This window comes from Enhydra lutris, unplaced genomic scaffold (assembly GCF_002288905.1).
Source record: "Enhydra lutris kenyoni isolate GAN:26980312 unplaced genomic scaffold, ASM228890v2 scaffoldscaffold38, whole genome shotgun sequence".
Classification (NCBI taxonomy): Eukaryota; Metazoa; Chordata; class Mammalia; order Carnivora; family Mustelidae; genus Enhydra; species Enhydra lutris.
The window spans coordinates 8,533,247-8,550,948 of record NW_019154122.1 but is presented as its reverse complement, the minus strand read 5'-3'; the positions used below and the strand labels follow the sequence as shown (position 1 = coordinate 8,550,948).

Sequence of the window (17,702 nt, the reverse complement as noted above, 5' to 3'; positions counted from 1 at the left end):
TTTAAAAAAAAAAGTAATCTCTCAGGGCACCTGGGTGGCTCAGTGGGTTAAGCCTCTGCCAGTGCCTCGAGTCATAATCCCAGGGTCCCTGGATTGAGCCCTACATTGGGCTCTCTGCTCCTCGGGGAGCCTGCTTCCTCCTCTCTCTCTCTGCCTGCTTGTGATCTGTGTCTGTCAAATAAATAAAATCTTTAAAAAAAAGTAATCTCTCTCCAGCATGGATCCTGAACTTACCCCGAGTTCAAGACTCAGTTCCTCTACTGACTCAGCCATCTAGATGCCCTCCCCCTTTTAACTATTTTTAAGTGTATATAGTTCAGTGGCTTTAAGTACATTTACATTGTTGTACAACCATTACCACCGTCCACCTCCATAACCTTTTTTATTTTTCCAAACTAGAACTCGGTATCCATTCAAGGATTTCTCATTCTCCTTCCCCAGCCCCTGGCCACCACCACTCTACTTTCTGTCTGTATGAATTTGACTGCTCAGTATCTTATTTAAGTGGAACCATAAAATATTTGTCCTTTGTGACTGGCTTATTTCATTTAGCATAATGTCCTCAAGGTTCATTCAAGTTGTAGTATCAGTTACCTTCCTTTTAAAATTTGAATAAGGCTCAATTTTATTTTGATCATACTTTTTTTTTATCCAGTTGTCTATCCCTGGACTCTTGGGTTGCTTCCACCTTTTGGCTGTTAAGCATACTATGAATGTGGGTGTACAAATACCTGTTGGAATCCCTGTTTTCAGTCATCTTTTTTTTTTTTTTTAAGATTTTATTCATTTATTTGTCAGAGAGAAAGAGAGAGCATGAGCATGCAAGCAAACACAGGCAGAAAGGCAGGCAGAGGCAGAGAGAGAAGCATGCTCCCTGCTGAGCAAGGAGCTGGATGCGGGACTCAATCCCAGGACCCTGGTATCATAACCTGAGCTGAAGGCAGTGGGTTAAGTGACTGAGCCACCCAGGCATCCCAATTCTCTTTAAGTCAATAAAATTTTAAGGAATTTTACATGTAATTCCTTCCACTGCCAATCATGTTAGTTCCTCCAAAGTCAAAAAATCATAATCTTCAAAATAGCCCCTCCCTTCTAAGTAACCTAAAGATTAAGCATCCTTAAAGATTTTATTTTATTTATTTATTTTTTAAAGATTTTATTTATTTATTTGACAGACGTAGATCACAAGTAGGCAGAGAGGCTGGCAGAGAGAGAGAGAGAGAGAGAAAGAGGAGGAAGCAGGCTCCCAGCTGAGCAGAGAGCCCGATGCGGGGCTCAATCCCAGGACCCTGGGATCATGACCTGAGTCGAAGGCAGAGTCTTTAACCCACTGAGCCACCCAGGCGCCCCCAAAGATTTTATTTTATTTTATTTTTATTTTTATTTTTTTTTAAAGATTTTATTTATTTATTTGACAGAGAGAGATCACAGTAGGCAGAGAGGCAGGCAGAGAGAGAGAGAGAGAAGGAAGCAGGTTCCCTGCCGAGCAGAGAGCTCGATGCGGGGCTCGATCTCAGGACCCTGAGATCATGACCTGAGCTGAAGGCAGAGGCTTAACCCACTGAGCCACCCAGGAGCCCCCAAAGATTTTATTTTTAAGTAATCTTTATATCCCACATGGGGCTTGAACTCACCCCAAAATCAGATTTGCATGTTCCACTGACTGAGGCAGCCAGGTGCCCCCAAAATAGTCCTTTTAAAAAGAACTTTTGTTTGGTCCACAGTTGTCACTGTCACTCCACAATTCTTTTGGGTGGGTTTCTTTGATCTCCACTTGAATATAGACAACTTCAAAAATTCCCCGCCGTAATCTTTGGGATCCAATTCCTTTACGTTAGGGCGCTAGAAGTCAAATTGTAGGAAGTACATTGATTGCTATTTTGGCATATGGATATAAAATTATTATTGCTTAATTGTTTCTAATATTGAAAGGTCTTGTTACTTCCATTCTCCTCCCTGAGTCTGGCAGAAAATGTTATAGGTCCTTTGGTCAGCACCGCAATAAACTTGGCTGCCTGTTTTCAGTTCTTTTGGTTTTATACCCAGAAGTAGAATTGCTGAATAATATGGTAATTCAGGTTTTTTGTGGAACTGCCATACTGTTTTTTATAATGTCTACCATTTTATTTTGCTAGCAGCAGTTGAGTAAGGGTTCTGATTTCTTTTCATCCTTGTCAGTGTTCTTTATATTGTTTCTCTATAATAGCCATCATGATGAGTGTGAAATAGATCTCATAGTGGTTTTGATTTGAATTTCCCTAATGAGTAGTCATGTTGAGCATCATTTCATGTGCTCTTTGGCCATTTGTAATCTTCCTTGGAGAAATGTCTGTTCAAGTTCATAGGTGCCCATTTTTGCATCTGGTTTAAATTTGCTTTTTGTTTTTGTTTTTTTGGGTTTTTTTGCTATTATTATGTTGTCATTTTTATTTCTTTTTAAAAAGATTATTTATTTATTTATTTATTTATTTGACAGAGAGAGAGAGAGAGAGAGATCACAAGTAGGCAGAGAGGCAGGCAGAGGGAGAAGGAGAAGCAGGCTCCCCGCTGAGCAGAGAGCCCGATGCGGGGCTCAGTCCCAGGACCCTGAGATCATGACCAGAGCCGAAGGCAGAGGCTCAACCCACTGAGCCACCCAGGCGCCCCTTTATTTATTTTTTTTAAAGATTTTATTTTTTGAGAGAACAAGAGAGAGTATGAGTAAGGGTAGGGGCAGAGGGAGAAGCAGACTTCCCACTAAGCAGGGAGCCTGATGTGGAGCTCAATCTTGAGACTTCGGGATTATGACCTGACCTGAAGGCAGACACTTAAGCAACTGAGCCACCCAGGCACCTCTGTATTGTCATTTTTCTTTCTTTTCTTTTCTTTCCTTTCTTTCTTTCTTTCTTTCTTTCTTTCTTTTTAGATTTTGTTTATTTGACAGAGATCACAAGCAGGCAGAGAAGCAGGCAGAGAGAGGAGGAAGCAGGCTCCCCACTGAGCGGAGAGCCTGATGTGGGGCTCGATCCAAGGACCCCGGGAGCATGACCTGAGCCGAAGGCAGAAGCTTTAACCCACTGAGTCACCCAGGCGCCCCATCATTTTTCTCTTCTTTTTTTTTTTTTTTTAAATTTATTTATTTGACAGAGATCACAAGTAGGTAGAGAGGCAGGCAGAGAGAGAGAGGAGGAAGCAGGCTCCCCGCTGAGCAGACAGCCTGATGCGGGGCTCGATCCCAGGACCCTGGGACCATGACCCGAGCCGAAGGCAGAGGCTTTAACTCACTGAGCCACCCAGGCGCCCCCATTTTTCTTTTTTAAAGATTATTTGAGAGAGAGTGTGAGAGAGAGTGAGCCCACAAAAGGAGGGGGGGTCAGAGGAAGAAACAGACTCCCGGCTGTGCAAGGAGCCCAGTGCAGGGCTCCGACCCAGGAAGGACCCTGGGATTGTGACCTGAGCCGAAGGCAGATGCTTAACCACCTGAGCCACCCAGGCGTCCCATATAAAGTAATATATTAGTATGAAGGAAGAGCTGTCGCTTTAAAGGATCCCACATTTGAATTGGATCTTAAAATTAGCATATTGCTTTTGAAAAAGAAGGGAAAGCAGTCAGATAATGTAGGCAGGGTTTTTCAACCTTGGCATTGTTCACAGATAATCCTTTTTCCTGGGGCTCTCCTGTGCTCTGTAGGATGTCTAACAGCATCCCTGGCCTCTCTTCACTAGGTGGAAGTAAGTCACCCCCACCCACAGTTATGACGGCCAGAAGTGTCACGTGGTGGAGGGCAGATATAATAGGATGCATGAATGCAAGACGTGTTTTTGTTTTTACAGATACCCATGACTTTTCACTCAGGTTATTAGTGTAAAGTTCTGAAACCTTAGAACAGCCACTAGTGTTCTTGCATAATTAATGAAACATTAAAGAAGAAAGAAATAGGGACGCCTGGGTGGCTCAGTTGGTTAAGCAGCTGCCTTCGGCTCGGGTCATGATCCCAGCGTCCTGGGATCGAGTCCCACATCGGGCTCCTTGTTCTGTGGGGAGCCTGCTTCTCCCTCTGCCTCTGCCTGCCACTCTGTCTGCCTGTGCTCGCTCTCGCTCTCTCTTTCTGACAAATAAATAAAATCTTTAAAAAAATAAAATAAAAAGAAGAAAGAAATAAGCTTGCAGTTTGCACCAAAGTAATATTTTATCAGAAATTTTCATTTTATTCTTAGATACTGAGTGTAGTTAATACCTTCATTTTACTGAACTTGGTGTACTTTCCTAAGTATTAATTTCAATAATTTTCACTATTCAAGTCTGTAATTTCTTATAGGCACATCATATCGGTTCTCTGTTTGCAGAGGTGAATTCATTATTGGCCTTTCAGGATGGTGGTAAATGAGTAGTGACAGTACATAGTGACGGGATAGGAGATAGACATTGTAATAAAAGTGAGAAGTCAGAGAATGTTGTGAGGTGGGGTGGGGATGTCCAGCTACAGGGAAAGTTAACATTGGAGCTAATTCTCAGAGACAGGGCAGGCAAGGAGGGACAGAAAGGTGTCTTCTATAGGAATGGGTATGGGCAAGAGCTCTTTACCTGCTTGCTATATGCTAGGCAAAGTGCTTTCTTTAGCATTTTATAATCACTAACCTATTAAATCTTTGCCACATCCCTCCCAAGTATTATCACCATTTACATTACAAGAAAATTAAGGAATAGGAAGTAATTTAACCCAGGACTTAGGTCTAAAAAAGATGTCCATGATTAGAAACTGATCTATTGCTCTTTAAAAAAAAGTTATTTTTAAGTAATCTCTACATCCAACATGGGTCTCAGACTCACAACCCTAAGATCAGGAGTCCGAGGTTTTACTGCCAGCCAGGCACCCCCTGATATATTGCTATTATATGGATAGATCGTTAGTGGGTGGTGGGTGGAGTAAGAAGGTCAAGACAAAGGAATGAGAAGGAGTAGGTAGAAAATTAGTTTGGGGCCAAGTTGTTAAGGGTTTTTCTCTCTTATGGAAGAGTGTGGACTTTTACCCTGCATGCATTTGAGCTATCAGAAATGAGTGGTTAGAGGTAGGTAGTGGCTCATAGACCCCTAGTGTTGGCAGGACCTTTAAACGTCATGAGATCTGGTAATTCACTAGAGAAATTAAAGTTGAGAGAGACAAAATTAGGTTTCTTATTCTAGACCACACAACTGAGTATTTCCTTCCTCATTTTCTTGTAAAAAACAGTTATAGTACAGAGGTTAATTCATAGGTTACATTAGAAGTGGTATAGAGTTGAAAATGGAAGTGGGATCTTATCAGATTGTCTATTTAACTAATGGGGTTTTTTGTTTTTTGTTTTCTGGGCTTAGGATCCCTTTATCTTATTAAATTATAAGCTTTAGTTTATTGTAAGTAATACCTATAGACACTTACCATATTAGAAGTTGACTTTTAATTTGAAATTTTTGTTTATTCTTCTGATATGACTCAGTAATTTGTGGTTTTGTGTTTTCTTTTTAAGATTTATTTATTAGTAAAAAAAAATTTAAAGATTTTATTTATTTATCAGAGAACATGCGTGAGCTCGAGCAGGGGAGGACGGGGATGGGGGTCGGAGAGCAGACTCCCCACTGAGCGGGGAGCCCAATGTAGGAGTCAATCCCAGGACTCTGGGATCATGACCTGAGCCAAAGGCAGATGCTTAATTGACTGAGCTAGCTGCCCAGGCGCCCCGTCCTTCAGCAATTTGAGTTAAAATCATTTTATTTTTTTTAGATTATTTATTTGAGAGGGAGAGGGTGCACCAGGGGCAGAGGGAGAGACTCTCAAGCGGACTCTGCTGAGCGTGGAGCCAGATACGGGACTTGATCTCACAGCCCTGAAATGATGACCTTAGGGGGGACCAAAAGTCAGACACTTAACTGACTGAGCCACCCAGGTGCCCTGAGTAGAAAATCAATTAAAAAAAATATTTGGGACACCTGGATGGCTCAGTCTGTTAGGTGTCCAGCTCTCTATCTCAGCTCAGGTCTTGATCTCAGGGCTATTAGTTCAGGCCTTGCTTTGGAGCCTATTCAAAAAAAAAAAAAAAAAAAAAAAAAAATTAGGGCGCCTGGGTGGCTCAGTTGGTTAAGCAACTGCCTTCAGCTCAGGTGTTGATCCCGGAGTCCTGGGATTGACTCCTGCATCAGGCTCCCAGCTCCGTGGGGAGTCTGCTTTTTCCTCTCACCTTCTCCCCTCTCATGCTTGCTCTCTCTCTCAAATAAATAAACAAAATCTTTTTTTAAAAAATCAGTTTTTTAAATTGGGCAGTGCCAAACCAGAAGTTTTTAGGAGTGCTCTTGAGAGAGAGAGAGAGAGCGAGAGCGAGCAAGAGCGTGCCAGGGGAGGTGCACAGAGAGGGAGAATTGCAAGCAGACTCTATGCTGCTAAGTGCGGAACTGGGCACAGGACTCGATTCCATGACCCTAAGATCACAGCCTGAGCCAAAATCAAGAGTCAGACTCTCAACTGACTGAGCCACCCAGGTGCCTCCAGGTTTCCTTTCTTAACTTGAGGCATGTTTAGGCTTATTTTTAGTTTGCTTACATAGCCTTCTCAGGTATTAGAACCACCTCAGTCTAATGGCCTCCTTGTTTAATTTAATAGCTCTCCTCCCCTGCCCCCCTACCTTTGGTCATCCTCATACACAAGAGAGTAACCAAAAATTTGGTATTAGTGCCACTCTCACTAAAACTCATGGGTTGTGATGTCAAGTCTGTGAAAGAATTGTTTTTGCTGTTCATTTTGTTCATCTTATTTCTGTTTCTCCAAGCACAGCAGGACCATCTGATGTGCTGCTAATGGCTACAAACACTAATTTAAGACCCTTGAGACAAGGTAGCCCACTAGGGAGACGATAGTAATGACTGTCAATTGCATGATGCCGAGACTGCTGTATGCTCCTTAGGACCCCCTGTGAACCAAGCCAGTTGAAGTCAAGTAATAAAGGATGTACCTGAAGGGACGTCAGCCTGTTTTAGTGAGGTGGCCTGTTTGTAAATTTCTTACATGTGCTGTGCTACCAGAGCTGTTGATCCAGGTACAGCAGGAAGTATTTGCAATGGTAACACTGTTCAGCCAGTAAGTAATCTAAAGCAGTTCTGGGGGCGTCTGGGTGGCTCAGTTGGTTAAGCTTCTGCCTTTGGCTCAGGTTGTGATCCCAGGGTGCCAGGATCAAGCCCTGTGTCCGGCTACCTGCTCAGCAGGGAGTCTGCTTCTCCCTCTGCTTCTCTGCCCACTCAGGCGCTTGTATATATGTGCTCTCTTGCTCTCAAATAGATAAATAAAATCTTTTTTAAAAAGGGGGGGGTGGGGGAAGCAATTCTCTTATCTAAAACTGCCCTAGCAAGAAATTGTAGGGAATTCTGGTGTGCAGCTGAGGCCTTAGCGATAGATTAAGTGACAGTTGTCAGAGTTAAGGAACATTGTTTTCCTGTGCATTAACAGAAAAGCAAAAGGCAAGAAAAGGCAAAAGGAATAAAGGTTTCATATTGGAGGTGAAGATCTTCATCCCTGATTTTGGGAGAGCTGTTTACCTCAACATGATGTCTGCTTCTGGGGAGGAACCAGTTTTAGATTTTCAGCTGGTATGATGCAACTTTTTTAAAACCAAAAATAGATGAGTGGCATTGTGTTATGTATGTATTTTTCCTAATCTCTTTAAAGTCTAGTTTAATTAGATAGCTAGATTCTTATAACTGCTCCTGTATTCAGACTGTCATTATAACGTGTGTGTGTGTGACGTGTATGAAGAATTGGCCTCACACAGATACATAACTGAAATGAGGACCTCACAGACCCCCTGAAAGGACTTTGGGGGCACCCAGGTCCCTGAAGCCACATTTAGAGAACTCCTGCACAAAAAAGAGGGTTATCTTGAAAATTGGGACCTGTAAGAAATTGGATAGAGAGGAATTATTACCTGGTGTGGTGATACATTCCATTTAAGAAATTACATGATTTCTCCCCGATTTAATGGAAATATGAAGACAGTGGGGCATGTTTTGAGTTGCCGAAGCCTGATGGAAAAATCTGCATTTTGCATCTTTTTTCTCTCTTCACTCAAGCTTATGTAAGATGTAGAGAGAAAATTATTAGCTACCTGATAGAAGAGAGGTGGTTGGAAAATTGTCGCTTGAGATTGTATCTGCTTTTTTTTAAGATAATTTTAAATAATAAGCCTCTAATATTTTAAGGAAAACATACTTCTATCAGTTTCTGTGGCTGACAAACCCAGTTGTCAATAATGAGATCAGTTGTGCAAAGCTTTATGAAGAGATTGTATCTGCTTTTAACAAATGGGCCCTCTTAACTTTTAATTGCGAAGTTTCCTAGTTGCTTTAATTGTTCCTTTATCCTTTTATGTCAGATTTTTGTTTCTCAACTTGGTTGAGATGCTTTTCAGTCTTTCAGCTTTAAAAAAACAAATATTCATCATAATCAAATGTTTACAGGGATATAGGTGTTAATGTCTATTATTGGATGCTACTCTTGTGTGAACAAATTTAGCCCTGAGTCATCTTATAAATAGTATGCCCGGTGCCTTGACATTTTCAGTGTGAGGAGTCAAATGCTCACTGTAGTTCTGTGTATAAAATGGCTATAGGAACAGGGGTAGTTGATTATTTGACACTATAATTTGGGGTGAGAGAATCCTGGCATCCTAATTTCTGTTCTCTTATTCAGAATTATTATGTAGAATTTTCTGAGCTACCAGCCTTGGTGGGAGGGCCTTGTTCCTTGCCCTGGTGGCCTGGGCTCTTGTAGACCATGGCAAGGGTAGACCTGGAGGTGGGGAGTCTAGAGCTGTAGGTACCTTGCCCTGTGGCCAGAGGAATGGTTCACTGATTCAGACACTTGCACTGGGAGGGGAGCTGGTGCAGTTGTGGGGTCCAGGGCATTAGGGTCCCAGTGGGGCTTAGGGAGGTGGGCTTCTCCCCAGGCTGTGGCTGCCGTGCGGAAGACAGGGAGCCCCTGCCACAGGTTCTCACCGGGCACTGACCAATATCCTCCATGTAGTTCTGTTGGGAGGCCGCCTGGTCTCCTGTACTCCTCATTGCTCAGACAATTGCATGGCAAGCTCAGGTGCCCTTTAGTACAGCTGTATGTGTATTCCTTTTTTAAATTTTTTAAAAGATTTATTAGAGAAAGAGAGTGTGAGTGGGAGGAGGGACAGAGAGAGAGAATCTTCAAGCAGACTACGCATGGAGCCCGATGTAGGGCTTGATCTCATGACCATGAGATCATGACCTGAGCCAAAATCAAGAGTTGGATGCTTAACGGACTGAGCCACCCAGGCACGCCTATGTTTATTCCTTTTTATCTGCTTGCTAATAAATTGCCTTTTGTAACTTCTTTACTTTATTTTCCCTTTTATTCGTAAAATGTGGTTCTTATAAAATAAAGCTATTTACCTTTTAAAAAAAGAATTAAGTAACTAGTTGCTTATTATATTTTTCCATTATGGGAATTTCTATAAGATCTGCCTCTTAGGGGCGCCTGGGTGGCTCAGTGGGTTAAGCCTCTGCCTTTGGCTTGGGTCATGGTCTCGGGGTCCTGGGATTAAGCCCCACATAGGACTCTCTTATCAGCAGGAACCTGCTTCCCCTCTCCCTCTACCTGCCTCTGTTTGCTTGTGATCTCTTTCTGTCGAATAAATAAAATCTTCAAAAGAAAAGATCTGCCTCTTAGTTTTCTTAGTAATCTTTTTTTTTTTTTTTTTTTTTTTTTTTTTAAAGGTTGTATTTATTTCAGAGAGAGAGCATGAATGGGGGAACCCAGCTCAGGGCTTGATCCTAGGACCCTTCGTTGCGTGCTTGCTCTCTCTGAAATAAATAAAATCTTGAAAAAACATATTTTTTTTTTCAAGATTTTATTTATTTACTTGACAGAGAGAGAGATCACAAGTATGCAGAGTGGCAGGCAGATGGCGGGGGGAGAAGCAGGCTCCCGGCTGAGCAAAGAGCCCAATGTAGAGCTCAGTCCCAGGACCCTGAGACCATGACCTGAGCCAAAGGCAGAGGCTTAACCCACTGAGCCACCCAAGTGCCCCTTGAAAAAAATTTTTTAAATGTGTGTTTTTTTTTTTCAAGTTCTTTACCATTTATAACTTTTAATTGATGTTAAAAGTGTAATATTGATGTGGCCAGTTTAAAGTTCACCTTCTTGAAACTGTTTACTCGATAGACCATCATTACTACTACTTTAAGAGAATTTAGATTGGAATAGATTCTGATTAACTACTTTTGGCTTTCAGGAAACAACTATATACTGTATATCTTATCCCCCCCCCCCCCCCATCAAGAATTTATTTTCAGGGATAGAACACACACAAGAGAGGGGAGAGAGAGAGAGTCTTATTAAGCAGGCTCCACTCCCAGTGGGGAGCCCGATGCTGTGGGGCTTGATCCCACGACCCCAAGATCATGACCTGAGCCACAATCAGCAGCTGGACTCTTAACTGACGAGGCCACCCGGGCACCCCCGTATCATATGCTTTGATGAACTGTTGTGATTCTTCAGTTTTAACAAAATGAATTTTTTTTTTAAAGATTATATTTACTTATTTGACAGAGATCACAAGTAGGCAGAGAGGCAGGCAGAGAGAGAGGAGGAAGCAGGCTCCCCGCGGAGCAGAGAGCCCGATGCGGGGCTCGATCCCAGGACCCTGGGATCATGACTTGAGCCAAAGGCAGAGGCTTTAACCCACTGAGCCACCCAGGCGCCCCGAAAAACGGAATTTTTAAAAATTAAAAGTCACATGGCTCTTCTGGGCACTTGGGCTTTCTGTCAGTTTAATAGGACTGAAAAGTATTTGGGGATCTGGATTTAGGCCCCCGTTTTGATTTATGATCTTTAAATCTGAAGTACATCTGATATACTACACTGGGAAATGCACATTGCAGTTAGGTTAGCATATGGAAATGTGAACTCAGAAGTTGAGTCATTTTATCATTTTGTAATTCATTTTTAAAACCTTTCCCCCTTTGGGGTGCCTGGGTGGCTGCTCAGTTAAGTTTTGGACTCTTGATTTTGGCTTGGGTCATGATCTCAGGGTAGTAAATCGAGCCTCATGTGGGGCTGTGTGTGTGCTCAGTGTAGAGTGTGCTTGTCCCTCTCCCTTCCCTCTCTGCCCCCACCCCCCCATATAAATAAATTAATTTAAAAAAATCTTATTAGTGTGGTAGTAGGGAATTCACCAAGAGTGCAGTAGCATTTATAACAAATTTAATTTGTTTGTTAACTTTTTTTTTTTTTTAAAGATTTTATTTATTAGAGGGAGAGTGAGCGCACAAGCTGGGGGAGGTGCAGAGGGAGAAGCAGACTCCCTGCTGAGTGGGAGCCTGACTCAAGGCTTGATTCCAGGACCCTGAGGTCTCGACCTGAACCCAAGTCAGAGGCTTAACAAACGGAGCCATCCAGGCTCCACAAAAGCACTGTTACTATTGATTGGTCTCCGTCTCCGTGTTTTGTTTTGTTTTTTTCTTAAGATTATTTACTTGAGAAAGAGTGGGGTGTGGTGGGGGTTGTGAGCACATGAGATGGAGGAGAGAAGCAGGCTCTCCGCCGAGCAGGGAGCCCGATGGAGTGCTCATTCCTGGGACTTTCAGGATCATGACCTGAGCCAACGGCAGTTGCTTAGCCACCCAGGTGCCCCTCACCTTCTCCACTTTTCATGACACACACTTGATATGGAACTTGGTGTTTGTTGCCTCACTGATTCTTTCAGTAGCAGAAATTGTGCTCTTGCCCATATTTACTTTACCCATTGCTGCTAAGGAAGTTTGGTATTTATAATATTAGCAGTATTGTAATTAGAGTAGTTTCCTTAATGGTTTTTTTGTGAGTCATTGGAATTAAGTTGATAGTCCTATAACATATTCTATACTGTAATCATATGTTGGCTTTGCCAATAATCTTGTATTACTTGGAGGACTTAATACATATAACAAGCATTTTTCCCCTTCTGTGCTAAACATAGTTAATTTTATTAAACCCTTAATTCGAATGAACATAGTATCCTGTTCACCTAGTGCTGGTAACACTCCCTTTACTTGAGTGATATAGAAAAAAAAAATTTAAAGAGAAAACCAATGCCTAAGCATGTGTAGGATGCCTTGCAGTGACAATCTGTCGTCCTATCTGAAGGCTTCTATCCCAAGTTGTATTTTGTAACTCACATATGACCTTTTGGATCTTACTAGCATAGGTTTATTTCTCTCTGTTTCAAGCTTCAGAGAGCTCTGATAATCTTGTGACTTTTCATCTTTTGCCCTAGCATGTGAGAGCTCAATAAAAATGCTGTGTAAATTTAGTTATAATACCCTGTTTTCTTACAGTATTTTTTAAAAAGCAGTGGCAAATTTGCCTTAATTTGTTGAGTTGGATTTATTTATCTGGCTGTCTTAGAGATTATCTTGGCTATGAGAGCTGTTGTTTTAGTTCAAATGACAAAAACTGTCAGGTCTTCCCTCTATAATGTATGCTTAAAGTGGATTAAACCTCCTCCTCTCACTTCCCCTCACCCCTGGAGTTATTTGCTTAAAAGATAAGCCTTCCACAGTAGGGAGGGGACAGTGTGAAGCAAAATTTCAGAAACCTGTAAATAAATGACAGACCCTGTAAATAGCTTTTTATTAATATATTTGAGAATGCGATAACAGAACAAAACCATGGCAGTCCTTGCACATCTGGTACTAAAAAGAGACTTTCCTATTATTCATGTAGTTCTTAGGCATAATAAACTTGTTTAAATATATCTCTCTCTTATGTGAACAGGTATAATAATTTCTTGTCTTTCAACCGTATCCCCCTTCAAGGATTCTGTCAAACTGAAGAGTAATAAATTCTCAATTTCATTGACTCATTTCCCACATTGCTCACAGAGAAAAGAGCCTAAATCAGCAACAGTTGAGTCACTTACATAATATTTCTTCATTAGTCCCTCAAATACTTAAAAGTTAAAATTACCTAGGAAATTATTTTGGATATTTTTGTTTTCCTCAAAATTGACACATCCCTGAGATGATTGTGGCAGCGGCGGCAGCAGTCGTAGTAAGAGTAACAGAGCAGTGCCCCTTCATTTCCTGATGGCTGTCATACTCCAAACTCCTCAGACTTGTGGGTTATTTTATTTAGTTCATGACCCTGCAAGGTAGGTGCTTTTATTATTTCCATTTAATAGCTATGGAAATTGAGGCTTAGCATGAGGTTAAGTTACTTGTCCAAGGATATGTGCTGTACATCTAAGTCAAAATTGAATTGAGGTCTCTGAATCCAAAACCATTATTACCATTATTCTTTTATTATTACTGTTCAGTGACTTGCATTTATTAGTCCTACTTGATTTGGAAAAAGTTGTTCCCATTTTGCAAAGAATGAAACATTTTCTTTAGGGGGCGTGTAGTGCACTTTTGCTCCCTTAGGCTGATGTTTTCTCTGTTGGAAGGCGGGAGTGTGAAGTAGATGTGGAGAGGGGAGGGCAGCCAGAAATCCCAGAAATGTAGATGATTGCTTTTAATTTTTTCTACTTGTTGATTTTAAGAAGTTTTGCATGCTGCTCATTCTCTGTTTTGTCTTCGTTTGCCCTTCTGCAGCACTGATTCCAGCAGCAGTTCAAGTGATGACTCTCCTGCCCGATCGGTTCAGTCAGCAGCCGTCCCAGCACCCACTTCCCAGTTGCTTTCATCCCTGGAAAAAGATGAGCCCCGTAAAAGTTTCGGGATCAAGGTTCAGAATCTTCCAGTACGCTCTACAGGTAACAATTTGTACCGCTGTAGTTTGCTCTCTGCTACAACTGGGGGGAATGTGAGACTGAGCACCTTAAGTTCTATGCTGGGACAAGCTTCCTTCTTGGTGGCTCATTAATATATAATGTGAGAAAAAGCAAGCAATGACAGTAACTTTATGAAGGTGGCATGTTACTTGTATTTACTGTGTACACACATATATATACATATATATTATTATACACGTTGTACATACGAACACAAAGACTGTATGGTGCATGTTCTGTAAAGAAAGCATGGTTATTGTTTTAAATATACACTGTCTAGGTTAAATATTTTGATATTAGGGGAAATTTGATATGATGAAATTGTAGAAATAGTATTTTCAGTTACATTTATTATATTGTCCTGGAGTCCTATGTTCTGTGAGAAAACTTTGAACATTAAACTATGATAGGAAACCCGCTTCGAAATACTAACATTTTAAATGAGGAAAATCATGAATAATGGAAAAGTCTGGTTAAAATCTCTACTGAAGTCTTTTTTACTCTTAATATTTTTAATTGACAATTATATAATGTCTATATACTGTACTGTCATTTTTTACATTAGGCATATTGAGTATGTAAACAACTGTTAGTAGATGGTCAAACCAACAGAGACCAAACTTAGTACTTCTTAGCTAAGTGCATTTTAGTGACTACTTAAATTATTCATTAAAGCAGCCTGTAAAACCTACATAACCAGGTTTGTGAATAGAGTTGTTGAGGCACAAATGTTGGTGAACTTTTGATTTAGAATACTTAGTTGCTTAGGAGTGGATGGAGGTAAAATTTGCTTGTCTTTCTGCACAGTTTTAATTTTTATAATGAAAGAAATTAACAGAAGACCCCTCTAGATGGTATGATTCATCTGTAGAAAACCTTAGAGTTGTTAGCATGTTAAATGCTGCTTGCCATACAATTTTATCATTGATATGATGCTTGGAAAGCTAGAAATACAGCTTTCTTTCGCATGTCTTTAAAGTTTTATGTGTGTGTGTATGTATGTATACGTGTATATAAAATTTTTATTTTGGAAGTTTTAAACCTAGCCAAAAGTGGTAATAGCAAAGTGAATGCCCCTTACTCCATAGCCCAGATTTAAAAATGGTCACTGTCTTCCAGACTTGGCTTTATCTAATGTTTCCACTTTTCTTCCTTCCTGTTTTTGTTGTGTGTGTTTTTTTTAAAGTGAATTACATTTTTTCATATCGACTTAAAGATACATAACTTCTTCGTTGTCTGTAGTAGGAGGGTGGTTTTTCCGCATAGCCACAATGTCATTCTTACCTAACAAATAACCAGTGATATTTTCTGATACTCAGTTTATTTTCGCAATTGTACAGGAGGCTCTAAAATGTGATTTTAGGGTTATTTTATTTGAAAGAGAAATGTTTTAATGCTAACAAAATTTAGGTCAAAAATCAAGCTAAAGATTTCATAGCTTGCTTACTGAGTTGTAACTAAATTAGAAAAATAAGCACCTTGTTTTTTTGGGGGGGGATTTAGATACAAGCCTTAAAGATGGCCTTTTCCATGAATTTAAGAAATTTGGAAAGGTGACTTCAGTGCAGATCCATGGAGCTTCAGAAGAGAGGTATGGTCTGGTATTCTTTCGGCAGCAAGAGGACCAAGAAAAAGCACTGACTGCATCAAAAGGAAAACTTTTCTTTGGCATGCAGATTGAAGTAACAGCATGGATAGGGCCAGGTAAGAGAAAGGAGGCTAATTTTTAGTGTAATTTGTATTTCAGCTTGTGAAAAGGCAGCATCTTATCCTGAATCTGGATGCTTTATTTATTGACACATTTCCAGTGACTTCTGTTTTAAAGACTGGGTACATTTGTTCAAGTTAATAAAATTATGTTTTGGTTAGGGAGGGTGAAGATAGTTCTGTTCCTGTGATGGAGAAATGCTGACTTTGAAGAGTCTGAAAGACTGAGTTTTAGCCCTTTGTTGAGTCCTGCCTTCCCAAAAGGATTGAGTTGATTGAGATAAGGATATAGTTCTTAGGAGAATGACATCAGAATTACCTTGAATTAGAATACAGACTACTTGTTACACTGATTTGAGGAGCTAGTTAGACCAGTTTTATTTCTATTATGCCCAGCACGAATTGGATCTGTTGTTCTAGTTTCCATGACTTTCCATGACCTTGAGAAATAGTGACAAAGAAAATCAGGGCTAGGTCTTAGGAGTGTGACCCATTGAGAGTTTCAAGGGGACATTTTATTAGTTTGAACCTACCTATAAGACCTGTCGTAAGGTAGGGAAGTCTTCTGAGGCGTGGCCTGGGTCGGTGTTTCTCCTGTTTGAGAACCACCTGTGGTGCTTGTTTAAAACGCACACTCTTTCCCCCATCCCTGCTCAATGGTTCAGAATTCACATACTCAAGTCTGGGAACCCCTGACTTAAGGCAACATTGTGAGTAAATTTGTGGAGGAGTAAACAGAAATGTTTAAGTTATGCAGTCACATATGTAACTGAGACCAATTTTTAAGACTAAGTGTTTGAGGGGCACTTGGCTGGCTGAGTCCATGGAGCGTGTGGCCCTTGATCTCAGGGATGTGAGGTCAAGCCACATGTTGGGTGTAGAACTACTTTTAAAAAGGAAGAAAGATTTTGAGTGGAATTTATAAGGTAAACATAGCTCATTCTCTTGGAATATTCATTTATTTGGCAATTAAGAGGTAAAAAAATGGAATTTCCCTGAAAAGAATGTGTAAATGTTATTTGTATATATTAAAATAAGCACAGAGTTGTTAGAGGGAAGACTGCAAAATGTGCATAATTTTATAATAAACACAGGAATTCAAAGGGATTATAGGTTATGCCCTCACATTCTCTCCTTTGCCAAGTTTGAGATGTACTAACCTAAGTTACACTGAGCTGAGCGCAACTCAGGAATTCTTAACACATTTAGAACAGGTCACAGTTGGCCTGAGGAATATTATTTAGAATGTCATATAATCTATGTAGAAAGTTTTTAGAGCCATATATAATTATTAAGTAATGGGGCCCTAATTCAGGAGCATTATAATAGACTGCCCTCAGATCTCCAAGTCATGGGGCTAGCTTGACATTTTTATTGTAAAAATGCATTTTACCTAATTAGCACCCAGGATGTAAATTGGGCTTTAAGCATGTGCCATTGAAGATTTTGAGAAGTTTGGTTGGGTCAGGCATAGGAAAATTCAAAGGTACTTTTCCCAGATGGGAAAGCATGAAACACTTGTTGAGTGGGATATTTGAAAGCAGTTGACTAGAGTATGGAGACATGGGTGGAATTATGTTGTTGGATGGTTAAGATAAATGTTTTGTATTGAAGCATATGGAGCTGATTACTTCCTGAAGCCAAGGACCTCTTAGAGTTAAAAAGATCTAAATCCAAGAAGCCAACTTTGCAGATAGACCCCTGGTGTCTTCCTAAGATTGTGCTCTCTCAGTCCTGTGCAGAGCATTACAGTCCTATAAACATGAACAGAATTTTTTTTTTTTTTAAGATTTTATTTATTTGACAGAGAGATCACAAGCAGGCAGAGAGGCAGGCAGAGAGAGAGAGGGGGGAGGAAGCAGGCTCCCTGCGGAGCAGTGAGCCCGATGCGGGGCTCGATCCCAGGACCCTGGGATCATGACCTGAACCGAAGGCAGAGGCCTTAACCCACTGAGCCACCCAGGCGCCCTGAACAGAATTTTTTAAATGATAATGTAGGCATTAAGACTTAAACTGATTATGATTACATATGGAAAGTGCACTTTTAAAAGAATCTTTGCTAAAATAAAATAAAAGAATCTTTGCTAAACTGAATTTCTGGTTTTGAAATGTTTACTGAGCTATTTGATAGAAATATGGATATAAATGATTGCAAATTATGCTTTATCCTTCTTATTCTGCCTTTTGGAATATAAATCTCAAGATGTGTCTGA

General features: G+C 40.6%; 1 protein-coding gene across 3 annotated transcripts in view; it reads left to right on the top strand.

Annotated features, from left to right (window-relative positions):
• LOC111154596 (spen family transcriptional repressor) overlaps positions 1 to 17,702 on the top strand; it is a 97,742-nt gene that overhangs the window by 52,576 nt on the left and 27,464 nt on the right. For all 3 annotated transcript variants that reach the window (XM_022514269.1, XM_022514268.1, XM_022514270.1), the window contains 2 exons: positions 13,604 to 13,764; positions 15,286 to 15,486. In XM_022514269.1, the coding sequence (XP_022369977.1) occupies positions 13,604 to 13,764; positions 15,286 to 15,486 (362 nt within the window). The remainder of the gene's footprint in view (positions 1 to 13,603; positions 13,765 to 15,285; positions 15,487 to 17,702) is intronic.